General features: G+C 44.0%; 1 protein-coding gene across 7 annotated transcripts in view; it reads left to right on the top strand.

Annotated features, from left to right (window-relative positions):
• Positions 1-18,817, top strand: part of CNOT2 (CCR4-NOT transcription complex subunit 2) — a 429,881-nt gene that overhangs the window by 224,631 nt on the left and 186,433 nt on the right. For all 7 annotated transcript variants that reach the window (XM_086921898.1, XM_086921930.1, XM_086921945.1 and 4 more), the window contains exons 8-9: positions 10,179-10,304; positions 13,163-13,287. In XM_086921898.1, the coding sequence (XP_086778024.1) occupies positions 10,179-10,304; positions 13,163-13,287 (251 nt within the window). The remainder of the gene's footprint in view (positions 1-10,178; positions 10,305-13,162; positions 13,288-18,817) is intronic.

Genomic DNA, 18,817 nt, shown 5'->3' with positions numbered 1-18,817 from the left:
TTCAGCTAGTGACTGGTCACTTCAGGCATAAAGGCCTCTTTCAGCTTGTTGTGCCAGTGTAGCCACACAGGAGGTCAGCCAACTGACTAGTGGTGTCCTCATCTGTGTCCTGTGTACAAGTGGGAGCAGATCCAGACCTTCAGGTCTCCTCGCCGGTCTCAAACAGCAGGTGCAGTCTTTTTTCTGCTTTTCCATGGGTTCAGAATGTTTTCTGAGGGGGTGTTGGTGAGGGAACCGGTTCATATATTTCACTAGCCTGTGGGTGGAGGTGACTTCTGAACACTCTGTAACCAGTGGAGAAAACAGTCCCTGTGGCTATCCTACCCTCTTTTTCAGCACTCTCTCTTTACCTAACTGCAATCCCAGAGTGCACTATTCCAAGGGAAATTCAAGATGGCAAAGGCCTTCTGCCTTTGGAGGGAGCTTGTGTGCCAGTCAGCTTTTGGGTTAGGGAAATGGGCAGTTCCCTTATCCTAAGTTATACCAAACTGGATCTTAGGACTAGCTCCACCTCCCACTGGGCTAGTGCCCTACTGGCTAACGTGCGTTAAAATACATAAGTATGTTCCTTCCCCAAGCCTGTCCACTACATTCTAAAAATTATTGTCCCTGGATATTTACAACAAATCTAAGTTTATCATTAGATTTGTTTATTGGAATATTAAAAATAGAGGATAAACCCTTTTTTCTAGCTTGTCCCAAGCTCCGGATAGAAGAATTAATATTTTAATCTGAATGAGACCGTAGTTATAGATTCCTTACCTTAGAATTACCCCCAGGCGTCAGACTGGATCCGGAGAAATGTATACAACACAGAACCTGGTGGCAGGGTTTGTTGCCGCACTGCCTTTCAGTTATAGAGAAAACCGGTCTTTGGTTCTAGCTATACTTACTCACTATTGCCCACCTCCTGAGACCAGCCACCTATGTTAGTCTCAATGATATACCAGAACTTTTACAGACAATGGAGAGGCAACATGTACTATGAGATTAATGCTTCAGGCTGTAGATTACATGAAATACCAATAAAAGCATTTTGAATACTACGCCATCTGTGTTGGAGATTCGTCACTCCTGTTATCTACTGTTAATTTATGTACTGCATCTGAAGCATTAATCTCATAGTACACGTTGCCTCTCCATTGTGTGTAAAAGATCCGGAGAAATGTATTGATAGCAGTACCCCTGCGTGTCGGTAGGTGGCATCGTCAACTCCTTATCCGTCGTCTGCGTCCTGGCCGCCGGGATGACGTTGCGGTGTCTTAGATGACGCCCCCGCGCACTGAAGTCAGTTGTTTTTTTTTTCCATGCCAGCCAGCGCAGATCCGGAGAAAGCGTGCCCCATTGTCACTTTTTAACTAACCCTTTTTTTACTTTTGGCGACGTCTTCGACTCCTGGTGCATGAGGGATGTCAAGCCGTCGGCCTGTTTTCAAGCCCTGTGACTCCTGTCACAAGTTGATGTCGGTCACCGATCCGCACCTCATGTGTCTCTTGTGCCTGGAGCACGACCATGACCCGAAGTCGTGCTCAGACTGCCGGGCCCGAACCCGAAGTCTCTGCGGGAGTGGTCCCGGAAGCTTTTGGAGGCCCTGCAGTCTGCTCCGTGCAGTTCAAGGTCCCGGTCGAGGGGAAGGTTGTGGGACCAGTCGGGGAGTCACCACCATCCGTCCTCGAAGTCTTCGCACTCATCGGGTAAATCGAAGCACAAGAAGAAGGCGAAGAATCATTGTCGGTCTTCGCCTTCTCCCCGTTCATCAGCAGATGCAATGCTTTCCCGGAGCGTCGTTGCTCTCTGGCTGCTCACTCTGAGCCCGCTGGGACATCTCCACTCTTCCCTCATTTTCCCGTAGCCGGAGCGTCCCCTACCCAGCTTTGCGCATTTTACGGAGCGCTGCACAGCATCTTTGGGCAGCCTGACCCCGCAGGTGCGCCGCTGGGCCCTACAGAGTCGGCTGGGGACCCTGGGCTTTCGATGCCGGCTACTCCGGCTTCGGCACCGCAGGGTCCCCAAGGATCCAGGCCTGAATTAGGATCGACGCCAGTCGAACTCAGGGTAGCTTCCCCGGCACCGATTCCAGTGATGACACCCTCCCTTTGGTTGGGCCCCCCACAGGCATCGACCACAACTTTACCCCCGATTTGGACACGGCATTGGACCGACGTTGACCAGCATCGATACCAGTGCTGGAGGGTACTTTTGTACCGCTGTTCATCCCTGGCGTTCCCTACCGCCCTGAGTGGCAGCCAGAGGAGGGTGAGGAGGAGTGGGAGGAGTCTGTTGACCCTCTAGCAGACCAACTTGAGGAGCCGGACTGGCGAGAGGAGTTGGGTGATGCCAATGGTCTGATACTTCCCTAGACCTTCGTTTGCTTTCTCCCCTTACCGTGGTGTTATGGCTGTCTTTTTGCTAGCTCTCTGGAGAAGGAGAATGATGGAGAGTGACTCCAGCCTATCACCCCCATAGCATAGGGATTAGGCCAATAGACAGGGACCCTGTCATACATATATAAAGGCATTTGCGTGTTATTTCCCTTAGAGTAGGGCTTATGAATTTAAGTGAGGGGTTAGATATATAAGTATTAGTCATGATTCACTCATTTGCTAACATGCCGATCTGTTTTTCATGGAGCTATGCATATTATGGGCTCCGTAGGCTTTAAACGAGACAGACTCCATTTTGCTTTCTGCCTGGTAGCTCGAGAAGGCTTTCTAGGTCAAGTGTGATGTTTTAGTTTTAAGCTGTTGTTCGCTTGGAGAGAACCGGTTCAGGCTGACCCTTATCGAAGGAATGTATTTTTCTCCACTCCGAAGACACAACTTCAGGCCGGCCGGCTGGGAAAGTGTCCTTGGTACGGGGAGGTACAAGAATTTGGTGGGCGGCAGGTTACTGGCCGTGAATTTCCATGAAGGAACGGGCTTTGATATTAGCGAAGGTGTTAGTCTTTTTGTCAGTTAGTCCGTAGGCGGCATCTAGCCGTTAGCATCTCTGCCATTATTCACTTTCATGGTGGACAAGTCGCCATCTTTGAAGTCGGAGAAAGATTTAAGACCGAAACTCTCTGAAGATAGACTGAACGAGAAGTGGCGCGGAGCGCACTAATGCAGAGAGAGAGAGAGACGGTAGCTAATTAACAGCAAGGTTCCGAGGTCCTGAGGGAGAGCAGACGAGTTTGAGCCTAGCAGTGCAGACGTGTACTTGTGACGGCTGAGGGTGACTGCAAGGCGAGCCAGGACCCAGAGACGAGACAGGAGCCTAGATGACTGCCGATTCCCGATTTCCCATTAACCAGGTGAAGTCCGACCGATCCTTATAGTATGTGCACCCTAACCTTTATCTTTTATTCCCTTTGCAAATGTATTATTGCATAGTAATGTGATTCATGTTTATTGTTAATAAATATCCTAATTCATATAGAATTACCGTGTGCCTGGTGCTTATGTTCAATCTTGGTAAACGATACTCCTAGGTGAAAGCTAGGCGCGTGAATGGACGAGTAATCCCAATCAGGTAAGTGGTGATCACACAAATAGGGAGTGAGTGAACCTCTGATGCCAAAAGCAGCGAGTACACTATACAATCTGGACCCATATCCAAAGTCATTATTGTAGTTTCATTCCGAGTAGACAGCTGAGATAATATCCCAATATATATATATATGTATAGGTGTTCATAGGAATGTGGTCGTCGTTGACATGCGGCGTTAATGAGAGCACTGGGGGGTCGAACCAGTGTTTATACCCACAGGATTGTGGCTTGAGCTAATGAGAGCACTAGGTGGTCGAACTAGTGTGTAGGTTTCGCAGGATCGCGAACGGTTTGGAAAAGGGAGCATTGGGTTCTGCAGGCCCGTGTGTAGACGCACCAGATTGTGTGTCAGATCTGCCCTAGGGTAGAACGGTCTGGGTCGGGGTGACCGCGAGGCCAACTGATGTGAATAAGATATTGTAGAAAGTCTGTATATGTATATTGTCATTCCCTATTCTTAGGTGCAACTTGTATATTTATCTGTATATCTACTTATTGTGAATACGATCTAAGAAGGGAAGGTGAGTACGTTTTGGCTGGGTCACAGGGGCCCCTGGGGGCTGATCCCATCTAAACAGAAAATCCAGCCATTACACGTGGCTACAGAGGAGGGAGCTTCCTATGTTGTGGTGTTGCGTAGGGCGGCTGAGGCCTTAGGCCTCGAGCTTCCTACGGTGGCTGTCAGGACTAACATCCTGACTGAGGTGCTTCAGCCACATGTCAAACACACTGGTGAGATAAGCTCTTTCAAGGATGAAGTTGGCGGCGAAGAGGCCGTTCCACTCGTGACGGTGCGAGAGTCCTGAAAGTATTGTAGTAGACCACGTAGTGTTATCGGACAAAATAGAAATCGTCCGTTTTCCTGATGACCTTGTGGTGTTCACCCCAGTCCCGGCTTGTTAAGATCCTGTTGTTTGAGATTCCACGACTGGATACTTCAGGGACAGATGCACAGTGGTGTCTGGTTCTTATTTTGTGAAGCTGTGGTGGCCCGACCAAAGGAGTATGTGTGTTCAGTTGTGTTACCCTTGTCCTGAGGAGGCCAGAATCAGTGGGCTGAAACGTGTCGACATATGAAGAGGAGTCCAACTAAATTGAAATATGACATTTGAATATGTTTGTTACATGCTATATAAATGACTGAATAGAGAGAAGGTTACTTCACTGTCTGGGTAGTGTGTAAAAAGGATTACCTCACCCTAGATTGCAGTGATATTTGCATTTGAGTATAACCAGGTTAAAATGGATGGGTACTACAAAAGATTTTGAACAACTTTTGATTGTGATTATGTGTTTATGTATGTATATATTGTTTTTTGCTTTATTATTAATGTATAATCGTGCAGATACCCATATCTATAATAAAAGAAAGATATGTTGAAAGAACTGAGGACTTCCTCGTGAGTCTATAGATAGTTGACAAGTTAGAGTTGGAGACTTTGCTCCCATGCTTGAGACAAATTTGTTTTTCTTTTTCTTATAGTCACTTGTGCAAATTTTTCCTTGGACATCTTTTTATGCTTTTTGCTTTATTTTTGCCCAGATGCTTCCATGAGGGATTAGATGAGATAAAACCGGGGTGGGGGGGTTCCAAACTAAGGCGCCAGGTAGGACATTACATTATTCGCAAAAGAAGAAAAACCTGGCTGCCATTTTCTGTTGCTGCTGTTTATGTAAGCAGACTGTCGACCTATACTCATTAGTTCATAGGCTTAATGTGGTATACTCAGAAATTATTTATATTTTCTGTATTTTTAAAAACATTTGATCATGTCTGCATAGGATACACAACCAGTTAACGTAATAAGTTGAAGATACAATCGTGAAAACAAAACAATGAATACAAAAATGTGCAAATAATGAGAAATTTTCAAGAATTACACCAGCAGCAATAGTTCACAATAAGCAATCTCAATGGCCCTACGCCTTGGCGCTAGTTAAGGGATTGCTACCACAAGGGTCACATACTTCTGGGGTTAGTTTATGAAGGTGTAATCTCCTCAGAGGCATCCAACATTTTTTAGAGAGACCCTTTGCGGATTAAACAGAAAAAGCTGATGCGTTTCCAAACCCATTGTTGAGTCACGGGTTTTTAATCCGGAATGGGGCACGGTGTAACCTCAGGCTGCAAACAAAATCAGGGAAAAAAGAATTACCTAAAATTGCAGTGCTTTCTCTTATTTTACATGATAGTTATGTGGGTTAAATTTAAAGTGTATCTCAAGCTGCAAAACAAGAACTTTAGGGCTTCTTATTGACGCTTCATTCTTGATTTTAAGACCTGAAAGATCGCGAAAATCTAGTTTCAGTATTGCAGCATGCTTGTTGTACATTTGATATTCCTAGTTTCAGTATTGCGGCATGCTTGTTGTACATTTGATATTCCAAAGTCAAAAGAAGATTTTGACTTATGTTTTTTTTATGAAGGGCACGGAGGGGGTTAAATGTTTGTACAGATTAAGGTCTGGCTTTCTCTATGGCTTTCATGGGGGGTTAGGGCATAACCCGTCTTTGTGATACTGCGCTGCTTCAGCCAGCAACAGCCTCTTCGGAGCCCTTGCTGCCTTTTAATGAGGTTCTCACTGACATCCTTCTGAGCACTCGGTCCAAGCCCAGCACAGAGCTCCTGTGGACAGGATGATTGCCAGGCGGGCCAGACCACCAATGCCCGTTTCCTCCCCACCCCCGTGAAGCGGCCTCCAAAATCTTCGCCCACTCTACCAGGGTGATGGCAGCCACTACTCCATTGGGACGTGGAGTTCCGCTGGTTGCCATCTGCCAGGCAGCCACGTGGTCATCCCTGCACACGTTCACAAAACATTACTGCCTGGACAGCCAAGTCCGGAGAGACATCATTTTCGGCTGCTCGGTTCTCCAGGACTTTCTGGGATGAACCTAGTTCACACCCTCCATTGGCATTGTTGGGGTATCTAGTCTAAGGTAAGGACTCTATAAATACAGTCTCTTTCAGATGAACAAGTTACTTACCTTCAGTAACGATGTATCTGTAAGAGACATATGTAGTTATAGATTCCTTGCCGCCACACCCATCCTCCCAGTTCTGTGAACTGACTTCTAGGGATAGGCACTCCCTTACATGGCCTTAGTTGTGTGCACCAGTGGTCAGTGTCTTGCATGGCTCTGCGCTTCTGGCGTGGAAAGTCGTGTCAGAACCGACGTCAGCACACAGGGGCGGCATCTAAGCAGACACCGTGACATCATCCCAGCGAACACGATGCTGACGGCAGATTCCAAGTCGACCGACGCCACTTACTGATACGCAGGGGTACTGCTACAAAACAATTTCTCCGGATCCAGTCTGTCGCCTGGGGGTAATTCTAAAGTAAGGAATCTATAACTACTTATGTCTCTTACAGATGCATCATTACGGAAGGTAAGCAACTTGTTCATTTCTACTTTAGTTTTTACGTAGGACATTCAGAGCTTTCCACAGTGAAAATAATTGTATGGGTCTTATCACTGCAGGGACAGGGTAACGTTAAATGTCTATTTGCCCTACTTTTAAATATCATGCAACTTTCGTGGTAGGCTACCAATCATACATGGGGTGACTTAATAATATTTAAAAGGAAGGTTTTTATCCTGTCAAAAAAGTCTGTTTTGGGCGATCAGACTGCAGGTTTAAAGTGCAACGGTCAGGCTGTAGTAGTAGGCCTGAAGTCATGTTTTCCTGTGTCATACTAGTAGATGGTACAAATGTGCTGCAGTCCACAGGTGATATTTAATTTTCCCTGCCATAGGTGTATTTCTACACCATATACAATGTTCGTATAGGAAACTTAAGTTTGGCAATTAGCAGTTAGCCAGTTTTTTCAGCTTTTAAAAATCCAAGCACATGCCCAGGATATGCTTAGCAGTGTCCCAGTGCACGGAGGCAAAAGGAAAAACAGCTTCATCAGTCCAGAAAAGCTTGTATTTATCATTTCAAAAAGGGCACTTTCGCACATGCCTCCTAGTGTCAAGACATACAAATCTTCATAATTACAAGGTGCTTTTGCAGTACCAAACAGTAGAGTAAATAGTCATATGCAAAGAAAATGGCGACTGCTATTTCAAAAGGAACAAAGACAATTAATTAAATGTATGCACATATTAAATAACCTGAAGGTTTAGATTACAATGTTCCTATATACAAGATACAAAACAAAGCAAGGTATCACAAGACAGGAGACACATAATAATATGTTATTAGAAGGTCATTTTATCTTATCTGGCTTATGCATATGGCATGGCTTCATGCACTGAGCTCCAGCTGGCAGTGCGTACTACACAAGAAGATGGCGATCAACAGTTTAGTGCATCTGAATGCTGTCGTCTGGCACAGGCCAAGAATACCAGCTAAGAACCAAATTGCATCACCGTGAGAGGTTTGATGAAGAAATATATCTCACACAAGACATGGTGGCCTTAAGATAAACTGCCTAAAACCAATGCTTGGTGTGAACCGTGTTGTCTGCTGGACCCACTGGTGCTTCTGTACCACTAATCCTGGGCCATTATGTAGGAGTCTATAGTCTCAGCCATATATAGCTGTGTAATGTGGGTCTTCGGGAAGCCAAACTCAAGATCGGGTTTTTTCAGGATCTTGGATGATTGGCAGTGGTTTCAGGCGAAATTGTACAAACATGTTCTGTGCTCAAATTCCCTCTATGAGCGATCATGTGCATCTTGCGGTCGTCCTCTTCCCTTCCTCTTCTCTGGTCTTAGGTTAGAAAATATGAGCCAAGCTCTAGTGGCGTCAGTATCACTGTTTTGTCATCCATTGCACTCCTGTGACTCCACAAACATTCTAGAGACTAATTATAAAGCTGTGTCGTAGCATTAGCAGTAGCCATATTGTTCATCTAGAGAAATGAAAAACTGCATTAATACCAATCTTAAATAAACAACTGATGGAAATGACTAGAGTGAAAGACTGATTTATGGTCTTAACAGCCGACTTCAGACCTTGGACTGCATTTTGGTCCACTTCACAAGAGCTGATGAAATAGTTTGTGGTACTGTGTGATTGTTGACAGTTATCAAGTTTAATGCGTCTGTTCGCCAGATAGTATTACCCTTTGCAGCTCAACAAGTAGAAATGTAATGTGGTCATTGCAACCACTTGAGTATCATTATTTTGGTATACAGTTTTTGAAGAATCCCCCACTTTTCATCCTTCAATATGTGTTAATGTCTCGATCCAATCAGGGATGACTCTTTAGGTTAGGGATGTTTTGTCCACATTAAGTGCCAGTTGTGATGAGTCAGACACCCTTCTGTGTTTATTGTTAAAGGGTATAGTGGCCTATAGTTCCATCTCACCCATCTCCAGCAATGGATGGAACCTTCCCACCAATGCTGAGAATGTACCAATCACTTCATCTCCTAATATGTCTGCACACCCTCCCACCCCCCAAAATATAGTTAAGGATGCCTACAGTTCTCCCCCTTATTCTCCCCATGTTTCTATTTTCTCATTTCATTACCTCTCCCAGTTACAGGCTTACCTCGTGCATGTTACAGGCCCATTGCTTCCAGATAACAGACCCGGTTACCTCATGGGTTCTTAATTAAGCACTCTTTTCTTAACTCTTGATTTGATTTTCCAATTGAATTATAAAAGCAGACAGGAAGATGATGACAGCCTTCCATGTGATTGCTGAAGGGCTTGGGCTGGCGCCTTCTATTTTTATTAAATTTTGTTCTCTTTCCCCCCACCCTTTTCTATCTTTACACCATTTAGTTTATGTTCCTAATTTGCTATAAGCAGCGATTCCATACTTCTGATGTACCCAAGGTGTTATATGTTTCTGTATGGAGGATGTGTATTTTTTGTTCTTGATCTTTTTTTGTTTATTGAAAATAAAACAGGTTTAACATCCTAATTAAAATCTACTGGACGGCCACCGCAGCAGATTTATTCTACTTGAAAATCGCTACCAGGCCTTCCATGTTAGCACATTTTACAAATATATGGCGTTTTATTTCAACATTGACACAGCTTCAAATTAGCTCTGTTTTTTTCAAGCGTGTTGAACAGTGATATCAATAGGTGTATCTAAAACTTTGTCTTTAGTCTGTAGAGACTCTTTGACCAGTTTAATGTTGTTCTTATCTGATTAATCTATCACTGTGTTCTTGAGTTTCATTCATATGTTAATGAAATATTCTTAAAATGAAGCCCTCTTGAGATTTCTCAATGTTAATGATTCCAAACCTAACATACTGCACCTTTTTAAATGTTATAATATGATGCATTTACAATTTTTGTCTGATATAATTTTGACAAAGATGAGGTTTTAAATATTCAATTCCAAAAGCTTTATTGCTCACTTAGATTGGAGTATAAATCCTGGGGTCACTGTTGAAAGTGTTAATACCACCACCCTTCGGGTTCAGTTTGTAGTAAAAAATGAATAGTAGCATTTTGCAATAACATTACCACGTTACTCTTCATTTTTGCCATGTAGGTACCACCAGCAAAATGTGACACAAATGATGCATTAATGTGAAAATAATACATGTTTGCAAGTGGTAATATTTGTGGCAATCAAACGGCTGCACATTTTATTCGCATGGGTAAAACATTCACATTGAATTTGATATCTTTAAGATAGTTTATCAGCATAGTATTTTTTTTGTTTTAGATGGAAGTGAAAATGTCACAGGATTGGACCTTTCAGATTTTCCAGCGCTAGCAGACCGAAATAGAAGGGAAGGAAGTGGAAATCCAACGCCATTAATAAACCCATTGGCAGGAAGAGCGCCTTATGGTAAACCTTTGCTTTTAAACCCTCCTTTAGAGGATTTTGTTTTAAACACTTAGTCATTGGAATTACTGTGTGAATTGCATTCACATTATGCATTTTTTTTAAAGAACTTTATACAGATTGCATAGAGTTGTATGTTTTTGTGTCCAAAGGATTGCACATATTTTTATAGTGTTTGCTGAGGTTCTGTTCATCTGCAACATTACTATCCATCATTTACGTGATTGGGAGCTATATAAGAGATGAGTTTTCAATGCTTATTTAAACTTCAAAGTAGTATCTTCCCTTCTTATTTCATGTATTATGGATTTTGTTTATGGTAAAAAAAAAATAAGCATGGTCATTGCTCTACCAGGTTACTTTAATTTTTTTATTAAATTTTTATTTTTAAAGTTTTCTATAGCGCGGACCAGACCCAGGGTAGGGTATCGAGCGCTTTACAGAGAATACACAGAATACATAAAACCAAGTATCATAAAAAAAAAGTAGTACGTAATATAAACATGTTTAGTCAAAAGATCGGAGGGGCACAGGCGACAAGGATAAACTGATCAACAAGTAATAGGAGCAAGGGAGTCCTTGGAAGTGGAAAGGAGGCAAGAATAAGAATGTAGAGCTGGAGTAGATCATGTGTGAGTTTACGGGAGGAATTTACACATGAGGAATGATTTTGCTTCTCTTTTGAACAGAATAGTAGTTGAGATTTTTCTGATGTAAGGAGGGAGTCCGTTCCATATTCTTGGTGCTGCCCGGAGAATGCTCGGTTCAATGTTTTTTTTCTTGTTAAAATGTGATGGTTTCAGGGGTAGGTTATCAACACTCCTAGACTGTCTTAGTCCTCCAGATAGGGTACGTTTTTGGAATAGGTACTGGGGCGTATTGTGGTGAAGCGCTTTGTGAGTGATGCATGCCATTTTTAGTTGGATTCGAGCTTCATAAGGTAGCCAGTTGAGTGCTTTCAGGTGTGGTGATATGTGGTCAAATTTTCTAGATCCTGTTACGAGTCTAGCTGCGGCGTTAAGGCAGGCTTTTAGAGGGGCGGTTGAGATTTTGGGGAGCCCCGCTAGGGTGATGCATTCGTATTCCAGCCTTGAGATGACTAAGGACTGAACTGCTGTTTTGAGGTCCGGGTTTTCGATGAATGTTTTTTATTTAAGGTAACTGAGGTGAGAGCGTGCATTTTTAGCTATCAGGTTGAGGTGTGTTTGCATGTGAAGGTTTTTGTCTAGTGTTATTTTCTGAGTGATTTGGTGGAGTCCACCAAACTTGGCGTGCAATTGAGAGCAGTGATCAACTTGCTCCATTTCTTTGTTTCCAGGGAGTTATTGGAGGGGGGGGGGGGGGGGGGGGGGGGGGGGGGGATTAGAAGAAATTATGTATTTTACAAGTTTAGCTTGTGGAAGTTGGTCGTTAGCCGGTGGACGGTCTTTTCGATGCCAGGTTCGTTGTTTTTATGTCTTCAATGGAGGAGATCTTGATGTAAAGTTGAGTGTCGTCCGCGTACATCTGGTAGGCAATGTTCGCCTGGTGGAGTAGTTCAGTTAGTGGTTCGACATATAGGGTGGGTGATAGGGTTGATCCTTGTGGTACTCCTAGAAGGTTCAGTGAGGAGGGAGAGAGATTTTTGTCCACCATGAATGACTGTGTTTTGTTTTCCAGGAAGGATTTGAACCATTGAAGGACTATGCCAGAAAAACCCATCCTGTTTTCCAGTCTTCTTAGAATTTTCTCGTGATTGACCGTGTCGAAGGCTGAGGAGAGGTCGAGCAGGACTAGTAGACAGGTTTCATTTCTGTCAAGTGCTAGGAGAGCGTCGTCAACGATGTGCAGAATGGCTGTTTCTGTGCTATGACCGGGCCTGAAGCCTGATTGGTGGATGTTCAGAAGGTTGAAGTCCATGATGTGTTGGGTTATTGGTTGTTGAACACATTTTTCCAGGACCTTGGCTAGCATGGGAATGTTGGTAATGGGTCCGAAATTATTGGGATCGGCAGAGTTTGCTGTCGGTTTCTTCAGTACATAAAGTGCAGAAGAACTCCTGTTTTCCTATGTTGGTGTCTGGACCCTAAAAAGAAAAAATGGTTTGCTCAATTATTTATCCTTTTGCATTAGTTTTGCCAGAAGAACCTGTATTGAGCATCTATCCATGGGTTTATAATATAATATGAAACTTTACTATTTTCCAAAATACACCATCTGATTTATTTTGATTATAAATAGATGGGTTTTCAGGTAGAGCAACTGATCTTATGCCACAAATGGTAGTTTTACATAACATTTTTACCTTGTGTGGCTAAATATGAATCTCTGGAATACGATACATTGAATGACTTCTTGAATTCCACAGGAAACTGAAGCCGTGGCTTTTCAATTAACCAACCTATCATACACAGTGCTAGGCACATACACCTGCTCAGTGTCAGGATACCCTCGTAGGTGATAGTGCACTTTACAAATTCACAAAACATAACATGCCCAGTATTAGCCTTGTCCTAGTTTAACATGCTTTGTCAGTCAGTCAGCCAAATAATCCTTTAATCAGGCTTTCACAACCATGAAACATGCTTTGAATTTTCCTTAATGCGCCATGTGAAGAGATTCCTAGAAATGCACTCTGATCATGGTAGTTAACTACCTCTAAACAATTCAAGATCAGATTTTTAGCAACATGTTATTTATTTATTTCAGCAGCCGAAATTTCTGTGTGAAACAAAACTTGGAATTTTGGAATTTGCAGGCCACTTGTATTGAAGCCCTCTGTCATTAGAATGTATGGTTTAATTACAGTTTGTTTCATTTTATATTTTAAAATATATGCTTCTGCAGATGCACTAATAGGCCTCTTCTCTTTCTGGTTTAAGTGGGAATGGTAACAAAACCAGCAAGTGAGCAGTCACAAGACTTCTCGATACACAATGAAGATTTTCCTGCATTACCTGGCTCCAGCTACAAAGATCCAACCTCAAATAATGACGACAGTAAATCTGTAAGCACCTTATGAGGAGTATTAAGTTATTATTTTTTCCTTACTTTGTTGGAACCATCGTTATTTAACAGGATTTGTCTTGTAAAAGTAATAAATTAGCGTTCAAATATGTGCTGGTTTCCTACTGTATTTTAAAGTCTTATTCCACTGGTCTCCTTCATTCTTTCAACCTATTAAGCACTGAAAACCACGGTCTGTGGTCCATGTCCTCAGCAATGAGTATACCTAATCAGAGGACTACTTAAAGACAGTAGTCCCACTTAGGCCGTACCATCATTAGCAATACCACCCCCCAATCTCACATCCCTTTACCTTAGAATGTAAGCGGTGTTCCTCTCTTTTCCATTTGTTCCCAGTCTGTAGAGGTCTGGCATTTCAGTTTCATCTTGCTAACCCTTTTTTCTTTACAAAGTTACATCTAATTTTCTCACATGATCTATAAGGACCTTTAAGAATTTTAAAGGTTCTTGCATCAGAAGCAAAGTAAAGGGGCAGCAGGATTTGAATGTGCTGAATCTTAACACTGGATGTTAAATTTGGGCAGGAGTATCTAACAAAGGCCAATACTACTTTCACCAGTTATCGTCTGTGCGGAGTAACCACAGTTGTGGGCCTGTACTGCCACCTTTAAGTACTGCAGAATTTAAAGTTTGTTTATGATTGGACAGTTAACTTACTCCGTGCAGACTTTGTTAGACGATCCAGAGGACCATGGAGTGTTTTGTGTATTGAAACAGTAATATTAAATGCCGTAGTTGATCAGGAGTTTGTTTAGATCCATGAGAGAACTTCGTGTTCGAGGCATGTGGGCTGCTGAATTCATATCTTAGCATAGATCGCCGCCTAGTGGTGTGTCCGGATGATTGCACCTTGTTGTCCTGGAAGAGTCTTCGAAGTATCACGAGATAGGTGACTCCTCCCCTGGACTACAGTGCGCATGGGCATCTTCTCCATCCTCAGATTGTTTTTTTCCGCCATTGGGTTCGGATGTTATTCCTCTACTCCAATTTCGGAACCAAAACTAAACTACTTTCTAAGGCCAGAAGGCCTTCGACTTCGACGGTATTGTTCTCGTTCAGTACTTTTTGACTCGACCAAACTTTCCATCTCGATCCGATAGTCTACGCGGGCCGCTGGGCCTTTCGACGCCACATGGGCCTGCTGTCGAAGGAAAGAAGCACGTTCAAAAGGTGCCCACAATGCCACTCCAAATTCCCACATACTGACAAACATACAGTATGCAACAAGTGCTTATCACCGAAGCACAACGAAGAAAATTGCCCAGCGTGTGCCCAATTCCGTTCGAAGAAGACTATCCGGATTAGACGGGCCGCTAGGCAAGAGATGCAGCGGCCGGCACCGGAACCGGAGAACATCTTCGATGATGAACACGACCTCCCAGAAGCAGCGGACTCGGATCTAGAAATCATCACCGTTGAGGACCAGTCCGACTCCGATGACCAGATCACGCCGGGGCAAACAGTGAGTACCCAGCCCCCAACACCGCTTATCCCAAAAGATAAGGCTCCGGTCGAAGCATCGCCTAAAGGCCTTAGCCGAGATCGACAAGCTCCTTCAGAAGCCCCGCCTTGCGGCTCGGCTCCGAAGCCCAAAACCAGGCCTTCTGATAGCCCAGGACCGAGTACCATTCTCCCCAAGAAGGTTGTCGACCCAAAAGGGTTGTCGAACCGAAGGTCATCGAACCGAAGATGGTCGTCGAACCAAAGGTCGTCGAACCGAGGATGGTTGTCGAACCAAAGGTCGTCGAACCGAGGAAGGTTGTTGAACCAAAGGTCGTCGAACTGAAAAAGGTGGTCGAACCAAAGAAGGTCGCCCAACCCAAAAACGTTATCAAATCGAAAGCTATGGAGCTAAAGAAAAGCCTCGAACCAAAACGGGTCGTCGAGCCAAAACAAAAGAAGACCGTCGATCCTAAAAAGAGTGTCGATCAACAAAAACAGGATCACACCACAAAGCCAGTCAGGCCGAAAAATTTCATTGACTAGAACAAAAACCTTGAGCTGAAAAAAGCTGTTGAGCATAAAATCGTATCGAACCAAAAGTTCCTGTCGACCCGAAACAGGTCGTCGACCCAAACAAGGTCACCAAACCAAAAAAGACTGCTAAACCAACAAAGGACGTCGAACCGAAAAAGGTTAGACCCCAAAGCAACAGTCAAGCCGAATAAAACTCCACAGCCAAAGGCTCTCGAGCCGAAAGGTCACAAACAAGTCACTAAGCCAAAAACATCAGCGCCAAAGCCGCGGACAGTTGAGGAAGAACGCTTCCATCCTGATCCAGTAACTGAGGAACAACCTAAACTGTATATAGACCCTGAAACTGGACATGTTACAGTTTATCACCGGAAAAAGAGACCATTAGACACGGACACTCCTTCCCCTATTCCACCAAAGAAAAAAGACTTCGGGACATCTCCCTCAAGGCCTTTTACTCCTCCTCCTTACTATCCTAATATGCCTTTTGTGCCCTACTCTCCTACAAATTCAGATTATAATGATGGGGGATAACATGGGGGAAGATCCTCAGGATGATTTTAATGAACCAGAGGATCCTCATGCACAGGATGACACATGGGAGGACCAGAATGATCCATATGACACACAACCCATCCCAGACACCTCCCCATAGCCTACAAAGCCGTTGCCTACTGACAACACCATTGTTTTTAACCAACTGCTAGATAGGGCAGCAAAATACCACAAGGTCGACATGCACACTGACCCAATAGAAGAAGATTTTCTATTTGACACTTTTCCTACCTCTGAGAAAAACATCAGGACACTTCCTATGTTAAAAGGGGTACTGAAACATGCGCCAGACATATTCAAAGATCCAGCCAGAGCACGTGTACTCAATCCCAGGATTGAGAAGAAATATAAGGCGGCCCCTACAGACCCTACTTATGTTAAATCCCAGTTGCCTTTAGACACACTAGTAGTAGCAAACGCTCGAAAGAGAGCTAACTCACAAACTGGAGATGCTCCCCCTCCTGACAAAAGAGTCTAAAATATTAGAAGCCTTAGGCAAGGAAGTAGCCTCACAAGCTAATTCATGGAGGATTGCGAACACACAAGCTCTACTAGCACGCTATGATAGAGCACATTACGATCAAATGAAGGTTTACTGTAACACCTGCCAGAACCTTTCAAAGCTCAGGCTAACGACCTCATACAGGAAGGAAAATTTATAACTAATACTTCCATTAAATGTGCGCTTGACGCAGCTGACACATCAGCCAGGTCCATTAATACTAGCGTATTTCTACGCAGACACGCGTGGCTACGCATCTCTGGTTTTAAAAACGAGGTGTAATCCACCATCCTCAACCAACCAGTTAACCAAGACTTCCTGTTTGGACCGGCACTAGATACCATCTTAGACAAAATGAAAAAAGATACAGAAACTGCCTAATCTATGGGCGCACTGCAGTTTCAGCAACATAGAGGTTCCTTTTGTCGCACCTCCTACAGAGGCTCAGCAAGAGGCAACACATCACAGACTTCCTCTAAAAACGAAAGCAACACCCAAAGTTCCTTTAATAAAGGTTCCAACAGAGGAGGTTATAGGGGCAACAATAACAAGGGCAGAGAACGTGGCGGCAATAATACCAGAGCTTCCACTGCCACAAAACAGTGACTTCATCACACTGCCTCCAGATCATCTAACACCAGTCGGAGGCAGAGTCCAACAATTCCTACCAGTCTGGAACTCCATTACCACAGACAAGTGGGTGAGACAAATTATCCAGTATGGTTATTGCCTGGAACTCACTTCTACTCCTCCCAACATACCAACCAAGCACCGTCCTATGTCCAAAGAACAAATCACATTGTTACAACAAGAGGTCTCGTCCATGCTACTAAAAGGTGCAATAGAACAAGTCCCTTTTCAACACCAAGGAACAGGGGTATACTCTCTATACTTCCTAATTCCCAAAAAGGATGGATCCCTCAGACTCATACTAGACCTCAGACTGCTAAATCAATACATACTCTCAGAGCATTTCCATTTGATTACTCTACAAGTACTCCCGTTACTCCAGCAGGGTGACTTCCTTGCTACATTAGACCTCAAAGATGCATATTTTCACATACCTATACATCCAGCTCACAGGAAATCTCGGGTTCACAATAGAAGGTCAACATTATCAGTTCAAAGTTCTCCCCTTCGGGGTGACTACAGCCCCAAGAGTTTCCACAAAATGTTTAGCTGTAGTAGCAGCACACCTCAGAAGGCAACACATCCACGTGTTTCCATACCTGGACGATTGGCTCATAAAAGCCAACTCGTACACGCAGTGTGCAAGCCATACGTCTCAGACACTCCAGCTGCTGCACAGTCTGGGTTTTTCCATCAATTACCCAAAATCACATCTACAGCCCTCCCACATACAGCAAAATCTGGGGGCTACAATAGATACCTCAGTAGCAAAGGCATATCCAAATCCAGCCAGGATAGCCAACATGCAGACTCTCATTCAAAAGTTTCAGCCACAAAACTCTTTGCCAGCTCGAGTGTTCATGCAGCTCATAGGCATGATGGCCTCCTGCATATTCCGTGTCCCTCATTCCTGACTTCAAATGCGTCCACTGCAAGAATGCCTAGCTTGGCAGTGGAACCAAGCTCAAGGACAACTAAAAAACCTAGTGTTGTTAGACAGTCGCGCTTACAACTCTCTGCAGTGGTGGAACCCACAAAACCTTTCCAAAGGGCGACTGTTCCAAGAGCCGGTTCCACAAGTGGTACTTACAGCGGACGCATCACTGACAGGTTGGGGAGCCCACTTACTTCAATACACAGTCCAAGGGCTCTGGACAATCAAACAAAAGATACTGCATATTAACCACTTAGAGTTGCTAGCAATATTTCTGGCACTAAAAGCATTCACAGAAATACCTATGCAATAAGGCTGTGTTGATCCGGACGGACAACATGACAGCCATGTATTACATCCAGAAACCAGGAGGGACACACACTCCACAGCTGTCTCACCTAGCACAGAGCAAATGGAGGTGGGCAGTTCCCAAAAACATTTTTCTCCTAGCAGAACACCTGCCAGGGAAAGACCATCAAATCGCGGATCTGTTAAGCAGACACAGCCAACAGCTACACAAATGGGAGATTCACTAGCCATTCTTCCAAAAATGGGGGCATCCAGAGATAGATCTGTTTGCCACAAACGAAAACTCAAAATGCCGGTACTTTGCCGCCAGGTTCCCACATCCTTTGTCACAGGGTAATGCGATATGGATGAACTGGTCAGGCAGATTTGCGTACACTTTTCCACCAGCTCCACTGATTCCGCTGGTGGCACACAAACTACGCCAGCAGTCGCTCACAATGATCCTGGTTGCTCCCACATGGGCAAGACAGCCATGGTACACAACGTTCCTAGAACTTTCAGTAGTTCCCTACCAAAGACTGCGCCTCTCGCCCCATCTTTTAACTCAGAACCATGGAGAAATCAGGCACCCAGATCCCAATCAGATGAACCTAGCGATCTGGCTCC

The sequence above is a fragment of the Lissotriton vulgaris genome, chromosome 1_1 (genome assembly GCF_964263255.1).
Source record: "Lissotriton vulgaris chromosome 1_1, aLisVul1.2, whole genome shotgun sequence".
NCBI lineage: Eukaryota > Metazoa > Chordata > Amphibia > Caudata > Salamandridae > Lissotriton > Lissotriton vulgaris.
The sequence above is the reverse complement of the archived record's forward strand: the minus strand, read 5'-3'. Positions and strand labels throughout refer to the sequence as shown.